The 14534-nt window shown below is 41.0% G+C and overlaps 1 protein-coding gene across 1 annotated transcript; it reads right to left on the reverse strand.

Annotated features, from left to right (window-relative positions):
* Window positions 1–8242: 8242 nt before the first annotated feature.
* slitrk2 (SLIT and NTRK-like family, member 2) lies at window positions 8243–11192 on the reverse strand. The gene has a single exon (XM_036568864.1). It carries the CDS (start codon window positions 10988–10990, stop codon window positions 8390–8392), a length of 2601 nt encoding a protein of 866 aa, XP_036424757.1. The 5' UTR covers window positions 10991–11192; the 3' UTR covers window positions 8243–8389.
* Window positions 11193–14534: the final 3342 nt, after the last annotated feature.

Raw genomic sequence — 14534 nt, forward strand, 5'->3', positions numbered from 1 at the left:
CCTTAGACGTCACAGTTATCAACAACAAAAGCATGATATGGTAACGCTTTACTTGGACCCTGCTACATAACATTGGCATAACCATGTCATAAACGTGTCATGACAGATATCATGAAGTGACATGACATGAGTCATTTGTAAAGGTGCCATACATGTTGATGTCATGACAGATTGTCACATACAAATTTTTGCTACATGTTCTCATCTTAGCCATCATGACATCAGATATTATGGCATCTATTGTGACAATTACTGATAATGGTCGCATGACACTGTTGTGGCAAGGTTCAGGTTCAGTGTTACCACGATGTAATACAACATGAGTTATTTCCCATTCGCAGCTCATTGAAACAAGCTGAGACATTCTATCAGAAGTTCAGACTCTAGACTCATGATGCATGCAAAATGTGGGTTTCTAAGTACAAAAGGAGACTTTTTATTCTGACTTTGCAGATTGGAGTGGGATTAAATATTAGGTAACACTTCACTTGAAGGGTTTCTATACATTCATAACATACATAACTTACATAAACACTTCATAGCATGTTAATCAAAGTTTAAATCAACATTTATAAAGTATATATGTTTTACATGATATTAACATGGACTACTAAGTCATTTTATTGAGATACATTTTTTAAAATAATAAAAAAAATCCTCATTTTTATCAGTACATTATTTTCAGTAAAACAGCTAATTGCTGGACAGTCAAAATAAAAATGACCTCACTTTAATCCATTGGTCGTTAAGTGCTTTGACACTCAGGCACATTTCATCTACACTTATCTCACTCTACTCACTTTATCTCACTTTACTACATGGACAGTAAATTAAATAAATAAAATACTGAATTTTACTATGGTGGTGTGTCAAAGCATTAATGACCAAAGGGGTAAAGCAAGGTCATTTTTATTTTGGCTGTCCAGAAATGAGCTGTTTTACTGAAAATAATATTTTTTTTTCAAAATAAAAAATGAGGACTTTTATTTTGAAAAATGTCTTTCAGTAAAATGACATAGTAGTCCATCTTCATATCATGTAAACCATGTACGCTTTATAAATGTTGATTTAAATGATCATTAACATGTTATGAAGTGTTTATGTAAGATATTATGAATGTGTTATGTAGACACCCTTCAAGTAAAGTGTAAACCAAATATTATTGGTGTTGTTTTGTAGGAAAAAAGAGAAAAGAAAAAACCAACCTTAGCGTTTTTGCTATGTTTTGTCATTTCTTGACATTGAAGCAAATGGAAAGCAGTCAGAACTGCATTCAGTACAGAATATATCACTGCTGTTGGAAGAAAACCTTGTATATCCATTTTTGTCATTTTTTAGTTTTTGACATAATTTGAATATGCATGTTGTCCTTTACATTGTGTGTGAATTTAATGAAGAATGGACCAAAGGAAATGACCAAAAATGACTTGGAAAAAAGTCTGGTTCCATTGACTTACATTAAAAGTAAAGTTTTCGAGACATGGGATTTTGTTCCGACAACAGCGATATATGAGTTAAAAGATATTTCATAATATAACTATGTAATTCTCTATGTAATGACATGTGAATAGTATAGCAAAATGAAAGTAATAACTGTCAACTTCTAAGGATTAACTGGTTCAAGGACAACACATAGACAACTGAATATGCAATATTGTGAGCAATATACTGCGGCTCTCTGATTCGGTAAAACGCCATACATTTTACAGTACTCATTTCTGGAGGTGAAATATTGTCTTATATAGTGGAACAGACTGTATACCATTAGAAGTTGTTACAGAATGTCATTGCAGAGCATTTATTTGCCTTGATTTCCACCACACTGCCCAATAGACGTACCCTGGCCATAAAAGCTTGCTGACAAAGATAGAGCCCTAAAGAGGAGACGGGGCTGGCTTGCGGGTGGTGTACCGTGTCTAATGGACTGCAGTGAGGTTTCCTGGCACTTGATTATGACCAGTGCAAGTATGAATACAGAATCGTGCCTTTGTGGGCTCATTGCAGTTGTGTCCAGTTGATAAGACAACACAGCCACTACAGAGCTTCCCGTTCATGGTAAGAATTAATTCAGATCATTTCAGGGTGACTGGTCAGCTCATAACCACACATAATCTCTCTGCCCACCTACTTGCAAGCACAGATGGTCCCAATACTTACACTGAGACCTATACTGAGCTGACAGCTTTTTTAGGTACACCTTCCTTACTAACACCCACTGGCCATTTTTTGAGAAACACACCAGATAGGTGCAAATAATATCTGCGATGGTCCTGTGGTGGTCCCTATACATTGGCGGATGGGGTAGAGAGCAGTGAGTAATTGTAGGACTACACAGTGCATGTATATGGTAGGTCTACCTGATGAGACTGCAAGTGAATGTAACTAAATGTACCTAATAAACTGACAACACAGTATAGAAGGTGATGTTTGATAAAGTATGATGATGAACAGGCTTGTAATCTATGTTCATCCATAACTAATCACATGTGCCAAAAGACATACAATAGTACATAACGGTACAAATATAGCTTCCTTACTTTTCACATTAAGACTTTATCTAAACATCATAATTATTCTGAAATGGTACCAGTAATTACTTTAATCTAATCTGATTAATTTCTTGTATAGTTATTGTATATTCTTTTTGTGCAACTTTTCTCTGACCAGCCTGTAGTTTATGATTACAGAAATCTCTGCCATTGTCTATTATGTGCCAGCATCATGAAGCCCAATGTCATCAGTCAAATCTTGACTCAAAAATACATTAGATATCCTCCACAATCCTCTTTGCAACTATATGATAGAAAACAGCAATACAAACAGTCATATAAGAAAAAGCTGTGAAATGAGCCATGATATCAGACATCTCAGCTCAATACTTATCCAAAAACCACCCTTCATTTTTTGAATATCGAGTCTAAATGGCCATTAGGTACAAGTCATTCATTTGTCAGGAAATATTTCTGAGAAGACTAGATAAAAGATAATCGGATCTGAAAATATTCATGGGTGTTTCTGTCCATCCTTCCACTGTGAGAAGACAAATCGACACTATGGGTCTGAAAGGATGTGTAGCTGACAAGAAGCTCTAACCGATAAAAGGAAATAGACATAATTTGGTAACAGTATTTTTAGTGGTCCTTTGTAGATGATTAATAAACCCTTAACAGAGTATCAGTAACACATCAACAACATATCTGTGAAGTAGCAGCAGTGAAGTATCTGATATCTTGTAGATGTTCTGTTGATACATCACTTGCATTAAGTAGCTGTATTGTTAATGTGTTGCTTCCATTACGCAAAACCTAACCTTACCAAACCCTAACCCTGGCCCTGATCCTAATTCTAACTTTAACCTCAACCCAAAATCTAATCCTAACCCTCACCCTGGCCCTAATCCTAACTCTAAATTTAACCTCAACCCAAAACCCAATTCTAACCCTAAACCTGGCCCTAATTCTAACCCTAACCCTAACCTCAACCCAAAACCTAATCCTAACCATTAGAAGTTTTTGACATGTTACCGCTGTGTGTTTCACCTAAAAGGACCACTCAAGATAAAGTGTCAGCCAACATTTGCCAAACAAACAAAGCAGCTGCTGATTTTATCAAAACAATGGACTGACCACCCCACCCTCAAAACAATGAACTGGCCACACAGCTTCACCTAATGTTTCTGAGATTACTGAGTTTGTGTGAAGAAAAAAAATGCAAGAGTTCTAAGTTTTAAGACTGGATGGTTTGGAAAAATATCACTACAGATTTCTTTGAAAAACTGAGTGCAAGCCTGAAATGAATGGAAAATTCAGCAAATTTCACTAAGTATTGAAAAATGGGTATTATATTTAGTTGTTGAGGATTCTGTTTAGTTTTCTGGGTTTAGTTTAGTTTAGTTTTGTTTTTTTGAACAATGAATGAATGACATGTATGCATTGACGTTTGACTGAAATTAAAAGGTGACTGTGCAAAAGTCTCTGACTTTTGCACAGCATTGCAGAGGAAAAATATGTATGTCTTACAAAATGAAAAATAATAAAACTAAACATGGAGCAGAAAAGCAAACATAAGCAAGCCTGTCTACATTCTGGGGTGACAGTGACCATCACATTTAAAATGGTAAAGACCTCTGAAGAGCAGGGAATACTACTATAGTCTTAATCTTAGTCATCTAACATTTGGTGCATTATTTATTCACACTTTTCCAACTTAATGTGAAACATCTCGAGGTGAAAGAGCATAAAATCTTTTTAGTTTAAAGATTAGTTTAGGTACAAGCTTACAGTGCTTGTTCTAATTGAAGCGTGTATATTAGCGATCCTTATTTAGGGCAGAACTACTTAATTAGGCCAACAGCAAGCATATGAAAGCAAACAACTTTGGTTGCATGCTTCCCTGGCAAACATCCTTTAAACCATCAATCTTCTTAGAGTCAAACCCAAGTCATTTCCTCTAGAGCCACACTCATATTGGCATTTTACTGCCTAATGATCTGTAAAGACATTTGCTTTGTTAGCAAAACAACAAACTAATACCCGCTCTAATAACTTGAATAATGTTTACCCAACAAATTTAACGATTAAAAATGTGAGCCATGCAATATGGGTTTAATGTGTTTAGACTGAGTAAACAAGGCTGCCATAATCCACTGACTATTTTTGTTTGGGGGCATAAATAATTTTCCAATAAGCTGCAATAAGCTTATTATTTTTTTTGCCGATGAGGAGAATGAAGCTGGTCTAAACTTCAGTGCACTCTTACAAATAAAGGCTCCTCACTGGTTCTTTTCTTGGATGTATATATTATGTGGAGGTTCTATAACTTTAAAAAGCACGTCAGTTCTTTAAAGAAGCATCCACTGGAATATATTAGTTTTGGAGTAACAGAAAAAGAACCCATTCAGTTTTAACCCATTTATACCCACACTGGAAATTTTACGTTTTCTTTACTACAGGAAAATCTTAGGACATCACTGAGCACAAATCTAAAAATGGTTCAGCTATAGTGTCCAATTCTCCTACTATACTTTTTTAGTCTTTGGTCCCAAATTGTTATTATTTGTGTTGAAATATTATATGTTTTTATGAAAAATTAATGTTGCGCTCATCTCAACTTGATCACTTCTCATGAAGAGAGAAAACCATCCAATATCTTGTAAAAATCACCATAAACAATTGGATTATTACCAGATATACACACTCACAACACACAAGGAGTGTATGCTGTATAAGAGAATTCACTAATATATAATGTGTAAGAGAATTGTAATACTGGGCAGCCAGTATTAGAACACTTGAGTGTTTTCCCTAAAGCCTTTTTTGTCTTTTACCTTCAAACACACACACACATACACATATGCACACATATAATTAATCTGAGATGAACAAATGATCAAATTGAAATGAAAAGAACATCAATATTTCATGAAAATATATAACATTCACAAATTAAATAAAACCATAAGACAATTGCTCTTGCATCAAACAAGAAGATGAAATTTAAAAATGGCACCACCTTATTCAGAACAAGTCATATCACAATAATACCCGGAAAGCTTGTGGATATGTGTAAGATAATTGAGATTAATTATGATCTGAAGTGATTTTCGGAATTTTTCCTTGTTTTTTAACCAAAATTCTGATTTTATATGAAATATAAGGGTCATTGAAAGTTTCAACTATTGCTTGGATAGGCAATGCCTCAAAGTGGCCTGCCACCAAATTTGAGCCATATTTGTCAAACCTAAACAAATCTGTGGCCAATTTCCATTGTACTGTCTTTAGGCATAAATCAGTTAAGAGCACTTTTGTAATGCCTCCTTTCCTTTAAAAAACAAAGGTAAAAACCAATGAAAGGTGAACAGTGTTTTTTTCGAAATCCAACCATGAAACATGAGAACAGTTGTGAAGTGAAATGACTCACACAAACTGTAAGTGGGAGAGGAAAACGGATGTGGTGGGGTCTTGCGAATAAAGTCAGAGCTGCCTGAGAGTACAGCTGAAGTAGGCCAGAATGGCTCGAGGACAAGCCCCCAGCAGCTAGCATCTGCTATCACTCTCATTGATTGGAGTCGGAAGCCAACTCACTTCCAACCGCATGGCATATACTCCAGTGCCCCATGGCACAAGCACTGCCTGGGGCATCAAAGTGATGCAACACCGCAGGAGCGCTGTGGTCTCCAAAAGTCTCTCTCAGTTAATCAATGTGGTTTTCTCCCCCACCCTTCCTCTACACGCTCGGCTACGTAATGCTGCAGTATAGCAATGCAGACTTCAGAAGAAACTTGTGCACCGTATCACCATCCACCTGCATCGTAAACAAAATGGCTTACATTTGTAAGACATCAACAGCATTCACTGCGCACAGCACCCATATGATCAAAACCACACGCTAATGCGCTAACGTGCTCAGGCAACCATGAAGACGTATAGGCGCAAGCAGACAATCCAATCTCGCTCCCAGTAAAGCCAGCATTGTCTCTTAGTGTCTAGCTAATAAAACGAAAGTCGAGGCATTTGCATCAGTGAAACAGTGGCACTACCTCTCTTCTGCCATAAACCAATTAAAAGCCTATGATTTATTTCAAAGTCCAGGCATGACGTCTCCATCTCAGGCGGCTCTATGCGATAAGAAGACAAGTGTTCTGCTGGGCCGCTTCATTGGTGTGCGGGGCATGCACAGCCTCTTCATTCTCCGCCACATCAGGAAACAGCTACACAGAGGCCTATTGTACCAGGCAAAGAAAATCACTCTATTTGAAACTGGATGAAAAACGCTCTCTCTCTCTCTCTCTCACTCTCTCTCACTCTCTCTCTCTCTCTCTCTCTCTCTCTCATCTACCACTCAAATGCACTGGCCTCATCCCTCCTCCTCCTTCTTCCCACAGGGGTAAACATTTGCCTCACTTTTGCACATGACTATTACAGATCTGCTTGCGAACATATTTAACCAGACTGCGAATTATGGAATGTATAATTCATGAGAACATTTGTATCAACCGCAACTGCAGGTAGAAGAGGAATGAGCCGACCGGACTTGTAAGTGGATGGAAAATTAATAAAGCACATTTCATTTGGTTCGCGCAAATTGGCTTCATGAACGTATCACTTCCCGCACTCCAAAGTACTTCAAAGAATGAGCCTGATTGAGAATGAAAATAAATAAATAAGAGCTAATATCATGCCTTGGTATGCAGGAGCTGTAACCAATGCCGAGTCCAACCAGAGGCAAGCACTCTTCAGCACCAAGGACAGCGACCGCTGTTCTAAATGCATCAAAACACCGCAGCTGATTTCAATGCGACTCTGCTAAAGGGCTATGTGATGCCAAAAGCAAGTCTCTCAGGGGCTAGGCTCCACAAATCAGAGGCTAATGCAATACACTTTGCTGTATACACCAAGTCAGAACCCGCAGCGTTTAGGTGCAGCGTCAGTGCCTTTGCAAACAAGAGTACTTACGTACTTTGCAGGCTGTGAACTGTTGATGTGTGCAAAGATTAGAATACAGGCAAGGTTGCTTAGTACCATGTGCAAAGACATGTTTTCTGAGCATATCCGGTTTCAGCAGAGTGCGCTATTGTACCCACATACAGAGAAAGAGAGAGAGAGAGAGAGAGAGAGAGATAGAGAAACAGAGATAGAGCGCAACATGCTACAAATCCACTGCTCAATCCACGTCCACTGCCGAGTGCATATTATGGGAGAATTGAATTCAGCTCTAGGACTCTATATTCTAAACAGACAAAGATTTAGAAAATAATTCTCTACCAATAAATAGAGTAAATTTTTGATCCCCTTTTTTTCCGGTTTAATGCAATGGACAAATAATTCTATTTTACAGAAAGAGTCTTTAAAATACAGCACTTATAAAACTTCTGTTAACAGAAAGCAAAGATAAAATTCTTCGAGTGCAAAGGCACTTTCTGGAATCAATGGATCAAAGTGGATGCAACCAGTTACTGTGTATCCCACTCACCGTCGTATATAACCACACAGGAATGTCAATTCATGATTCAACATCGCGCTTCTGCAAAAAGGACGGCGTCTCGTCCCCAGAGGGAAAAATATACTTCATATATATATATATTTTATATATATAAAAGCAATAAGCTGTATCGTACATATTCTTGCAACAATTGCTACAGTCTTTCTGTTTCAAGTAGAGGAAATAATTTAAACCTTAGAGAAAATAATATATCATCTTTAAATTGTGGATACTCTTTGTTTTTTGTTTTTTCTTTTTTTCTTTTTACTAATTTGTACAGCTTCGGAAAGATGGAGATGAAAAAAAAAGGCTTGCGTTGTTGGAATCGTTCGGTTTGTTCGAGTCTTATGCTGTCGAATACATGGACGATGCATCTTTATTTATAAAGACTAATGCAAGAGGGCTAGTTTTACAGCTGACTCATTGCAGTTTGCTTCTCCAGAACTTCGAGGTAGTCTGGCTCTGTTTTCAGCTTGCTGGGGAGCAAGGGGTGCTCAACCTTTGCTTGGTCACCGTATTTCCTCGGGGTCCCATAAAGCACAGCTTTGCTTAATCGATCCTGGTTGTGCCGCCGCGTGGTCTCGTACGGGGGAATGAAGGGCCTTTTGGGCAAAGTGCAAAAGCTATAGGTGAGTGGTCCCGCAGCCGGGAGCTCCTTGGCTCTCTCTGCGATGTTCTGATAGAGGAGCTCTGGCTCTGGGTTGCCACAGGGGTGCTTGTCTGTGAACTCCACCGTGCTTACCGTGTACCCTGGGCTGCGCGCCAGCTCCTCTTTCTTGGGGTCCAGGGTGCTGAAGCTCAGTTCTTTCAGGTTTCTGTAGTAGGTCACCTGTTCGCTCTCCTTCTGCATGTAGATGGGGTTCTGGCACATCTGGCCCACCGAGGGAGGGATGTAGTTGTACACCCGGTTCTCACTTTTGTTCACGCTGGGCTCTGTAGTGTAGGAGCCGTACTGTACTTGAAAGGAGCTCATGTCCAGATTGTTGGCCCCGGAGGGGACGCTGTCGACTCCCTTACGCCGCTTGAGGACGAACACGAAGAGGCCGGCCCCAAAGCACACGGAGAGTATAAACACGACCAGCAGACCCAAGATGAGCACGGACAAGGGCACTTCCGGGTGCGTCTCGGGCACTCGGTCTGTGGGCGTCGCCACTGAGAAGGGGGTCTCTCCGGTGCTTGAGCTAATGATGGTGGGGGCCTTTGTTGGTGGGGCCTCACCAGTGTCCGGGCAGATGGCGTCATTTCGCAGGGAGCGCAGAAGGCGGCCTGCATGTTTTGATGGAGAGTCACACGTGATCTCGTTGACCACCACGCTGGTGCTGGATAGCTCCATCCAGTTCTTTAGTGCCACAATATCGCAGGTGCAGTCCCAGGGATTCTCCTGTAGATCAATCTGGATGAACGCTGAGAGCTGGTCCAGCACACCACGTACTGGTAAATAGGAAAAGTGGTTGTTTCTGAGGTTAAGCCTGGTTAACATGGTCCCACCAAACACATTGTCAGGGAGGGACCTCAGCAGGTTGTTGTTGAGGAACAGCAGCTGCAGATTGTGCAGCGAGTTGAATGTGTTTGGCAAAATGTCCTTGATGATGTTGTATTCCAGGTAGAGGTACTGCAAGCTCTGCAGCCCAGCAAACAAAGACTGGGACAAACTTTCAATGTAGTTGCCATTAAGGTAAAGCCTACGCAAACTCGTTAGGTTCTCAAAGGCCCCATCCTGAATAATAGCTATCCTGTTATTCCCCAGATGGAGAAGCTCAAGGGAACTGTATTCTGCCAGATCCATTCTGTAGATGGTCTGCAAATAGTTACCGGTTAAATGCAGCTTCTTTGGGTAAGACGGCTTGGGCTGCAGCTCAGAGATGTTGTGCAGCTTGCGTTCCTGGCAATTGACGTTTAATCCACTGTCTGGGTTCTGCGCTGTGCACACGCAAACGCTCGGACAGCTCATGGGCACTGGAGACCTCGTCTGGTACACCATGATTGGGCCGAACACATGCCTGTCTCTGCCGGGCGTCACACGGGGAGTGGGACGGTGCCTCATCTTGGGGGGGCGTGACGCCTTGGGCGCCCGACTCGGTGTGACCCGGGCGCGTACTGTTGGAGAGGGAGCCCGGTGATGGGCATCGGGCGGAGGCTGCACAGCGCGGTGACCCGCCTCACTGGCAGGGCCCCGCCGGGGACAGAGGTCCTGCTTGATCAGCTGCGTGACGTCCTTCCCGTGAAGCCGGAAGGGCGTCTCACAGACTATGTCGCCCACAAAAACGGCAATAGTGTCCAACCAGGCTTTGAGCGGTATCAGGTCACAAGTGCAGTTCCACGGGTTCTCCTCCAGCTGAATCTCCATGATGCCACCTATGTGCTCCAAAACGCCCGCAAAGGGCAGTGTTTTTAACCGGTTGCCTCTTAGATCCAAATGGGTCAGCATGACAAAGCGGAATATGTTATTGGGCAGGGAAAGCAAGAGGTTGTCATTAAGGATCAGGACTTTGAGCTTATTCAGTTTGTTGAAAGCACCTGCCTCTATGGCACTGATATAATTGTAATCAGCCTGTAGATATTCCAAACTTTCCAGGCCAGAAAACGTGTCCTCCTTTATAATCTCCAAGTGGTTGTTGTTTAGATGGAGGCGTTTGAGGTTCCTCAAACCGTTGAACGCCCCCGTTTTGATTTCTTGCAGCCCGTTATTGCCCAGATGGAGGGAGGTGACGTTGCCGTAATTGGCGAACTCGTTGGGGTTCAGCTTGGTGAGAAAGTTGCCGTTGAGGAACAGCTGGCTGACCTTGTTCTGCGGCGGCTGAAACGCGCTCACGCTGGTGAAACCTTTGTTTTCACAGTTGATGTTCAGCATGCTCTCCTTTTCCTCGCACGAGCAGCGGTTTCTGCAAATGTCCTTGGAAGTTTTGCGGCTCTCGCCTCGCGACGAGAAGCCGGACACCGTTAAAACGCTCAGCAGCAAGATGTTGTTCAGCATTTTGACGGCACGGAGCGCCGAAACGCCCCCCGGCATGGAGAGCGCGCGGGTTCGCGCGGAAGCCGAGGAAGGGAGAGAGGGAGAGAGGGAGAAAGGAGAAGGAGGAGAAGGAGGAGGAGGAGGAGGGGGACAGAAACGCGAGGAGGGTCAGACTGCGCCAGGAGCGCGCCGGAGCGCACGGCTCTCCATGGAGCCCCCTCTTAAATCCCAGCAGGCGACGTGGAGGAGGCGTGCGGTGCCGAGCGCGGCGGGTGCGCGGCTGAAGCCAGGGCCATCTCAGCGCGGGCGGCGCGGTGCGGTGCGGTGCGAAGCGAAGCGATGCGCCTTCAGTCCCGGGGTTTTAGGAGCGAGCCAGCACGCAGCAGCAGAGTCTCAGCATATCCGAGAGATCCGCGCGAGGGGTGCAGTCCGCTCCTCCCGTGCTCACGCGCGCTGGCATTCTCCTCCGGATGAAGACAGCGCGGTGCAGCACTGCATGGCACGGCGAGAGAGGAGCGACGCGAAGCACTGTGAGGTCCGGAGTGAGGGAAAGCGGGAAGGGGCTCCGCGCTCTGGCTCGTGCGTGTGTGCGCGCGCGTATGTGTGCGTGTGAGTATGTGTGGTTAGGATTTTAGCTCTGCGTCCTCCCACAGAGAAGCGTCACCAAGCCGTCATACCAAAAAGCTCACGGTGCTTTTACAGCAAAGGCTTCTACTCTGAAATAATAATAATAATAATAATAATAATAATAATAATAATAATAATAATAATAATAATTGTATTATTATTATTATTATTATTATTATTATTATATAATTTAATATAATATAATGTAATATAATATAATGATTATTGTGTGTAATATTAGTAGCAGTAGAAAAAAGATGATGTGTATATTTTCATGATGATATGTGATTCATTGCATGTAAATAAATATAAACTATGATAACCTGTACAATGTATACATTCACCTAAATGTAAACATGTTAAAATCTGCTTAACTGCATGTGTTTTATCCATATTTCTTCTGTTATTTTAGTAATGAAGACACACTTTTATGAGCCTTTATTTCTGATTTTGAAACTGCTCTGTGCTCTTCACGCCACTAGGAGGTGGAATAAGCATCTCCAAACGTTTTGGAAATAATCATTTTAGCTTCAGTCTTACAAAACTTTAGTTTTCCAAGTCTCTCCAGCTTCTGTCTAGTTTGCAAAAGGGTGCAAAAGTGGTGAGTGGTGTTGCTGTAAGAAGCTGGCAAAAACCCTGTTTGACAAAGAATTGATGTGTCTGAGTGTGGTGTTAAAATTACAGAAGCCCTGGAGGCAGGTGAGCCGCTATGAATTATTGATTTACGTGCAGGAAGCTGGAGATAAAAATCAGGAGAAGGGGAAAAAAAAGAAATAAAAGCAATGTTGTCTCAACCGGAGGCTCTTTCTTGCCCCAACTGAGCAGTCTGAATTCACCCTGTTGGCCACTTTGGTCTTGGCATTTCACTACTGCTGTTTTAATATGGTTACATGTGATAGACATAATGTACTGTAACATTCATCAGGGAAGCATGAGAACAGAGTAGGATCAAACATTACAACACTCTGTCTTGGCCTAAAACAAATTTTTTTAAAACATCGATTCACAGTGGAGAAGACCATGCAGGGTGCTGTGAGGCAAAATACTGACCAATTTAGCAATCTCAGATTTACCACTGTTTTCCATTATGACCATTACTTATAAAACTAAGAAGACACTGGCCATTCATTTTATTGGTCATTTTGGATAGCATATAAAATTGCTATATTTGTGCAACCTCTGGTTTATATCACCACCACTGTAAAGAAATTACAGTTTCTCCACAATGAATGATTTCAGAACAAAACCACCCTGAATGACTTTGTTTATATCTCAACCATTAAATGATGCAGAAAATTTGAAGAATTGGTGGAATTCCCCTGTAAGGCAAGACACCACAGGTAAACTGGGTATATGTGTACATTTTTTTAAGACAATCGATATCACAATGAGTCTTTGCCAGTTGATTACTGATATCCTTACATGTATTTTTGTTTGTTTGTTTGTTTGTTTATTTGCATTTGCAAATTAGATGCTATCTAGGACAATGTTAAACTTAAAATATGTCATTGTAAAAACAAAATCCGGAAAAAGAATTTTACAGAACAGATTACTGAAATTTCATCATTTATTGACAAAAAATGGGTAAAATTCTAAGCATTGCTCCTGTAAAGTATTTTATTTTTTTGATTTGTTGTATGTAATCTAGCATAAATCCAGCTACGACCAATATACACTCACTGAGCACTTTATTATGACCACCTCCTTGTTTTTACACTCATTGTCCATTTTATATCTATATTTATATAGGTGCACTTTGTAGTTCTACAGTTACAGACTGTAGTCCATCTGTTTCTCTGCATACTTTGTTAGCCCCCTTTTGATGTGGTGGTGGTGTGTTGGTGCGTGTTGTGCTGGTCTGAGTGGATCAGACACAGCAGTGCTGCTGGAGTTTTTAAAAACTGTGCCCACTCAGTGTCCACTCTATAAGACACAACTACCCTGTTCGTCCACCTAATGGCTGCACAGTTTGTGTTGATCATCCTCTAGTCCTTCATCAGTGGTCACAGGATGCTGCCCACAGGGTGCAATTGGCTGCATATTGGTTGGTGGACTATTCTCAGTCTAGTAGTGACACTGAGGTGTTTAAAAACTCCAGCAGCACTGCTGTGTCTGATCCACTCATGCCAGCACAACACACACTAACACGCCAGCACCACATCATTGTCACTGCAGTGCTGAGAATGATCCACCACCCAAAAGATACCTGCTCTGTGGTGGTCCTGTGGGGGTTCTGACCACTCAAAAAAGATGGGTAATAAAGTATGGAACAGATGGACTACAGTCTGTAATGGTAGAACTACAAAGTGCATTTATATGATAAGTGGAGCTGATAAAATAGACAATGAGTGTAGAAACAAGGTGGATGTACCTAATGAAATGCTCAGTGAGTGTATTATAAAAATCCTTATCTAATGTCCTTGAGAACAGGGTAAGGAAATAACATGTAAATTTTCTTCAATGCAAGTACAAGAAACGCTGATTTTTTGATATTAAGGATGGCCCTCAGAACTGCACTACCCAGTGAGATCTCAGAGAACATGCATCATTTCTGTGAATGCTGTTGTTATTATAGTATAATATATATATGTATATTGCTACTGTCAGAACCTCATATCTCCAAAATGGTAACTTTACAGGAGAAGGAAAAAACCTCGTCAATGGAACCAGAATTTTTTCCAAGTAATTTTGTGTCATGTCTGTTTGTTCATTCATCATTAAATTTACACACAATATATAAGACAACAAGTACTTTCAAGTTATATCAAAAACGAAAAAAGACAACAAACATGGAGATACAAGGTTTTGCTCGGACAGCACCGACATATGTAGGTATATATATATATATATATATATATATATATATATATATATATATATATATATATGTCACTGCTGTCCGAGCAAAACCTCGTATCTCTATGTTTGTATATATAGACTATTCTAGTTTCTGTTTCTGTTGATTCTGTTGACA

Source organism: Colossoma macropomum, unplaced genomic scaffold, assembly GCF_904425465.1.
Source record: "Colossoma macropomum unplaced genomic scaffold, Colossoma_macropomum, whole genome shotgun sequence".
In the NCBI taxonomy this organism is placed as follows: Eukaryota; Metazoa; Chordata; class Actinopteri; order Characiformes; family Serrasalmidae; genus Colossoma; species Colossoma macropomum.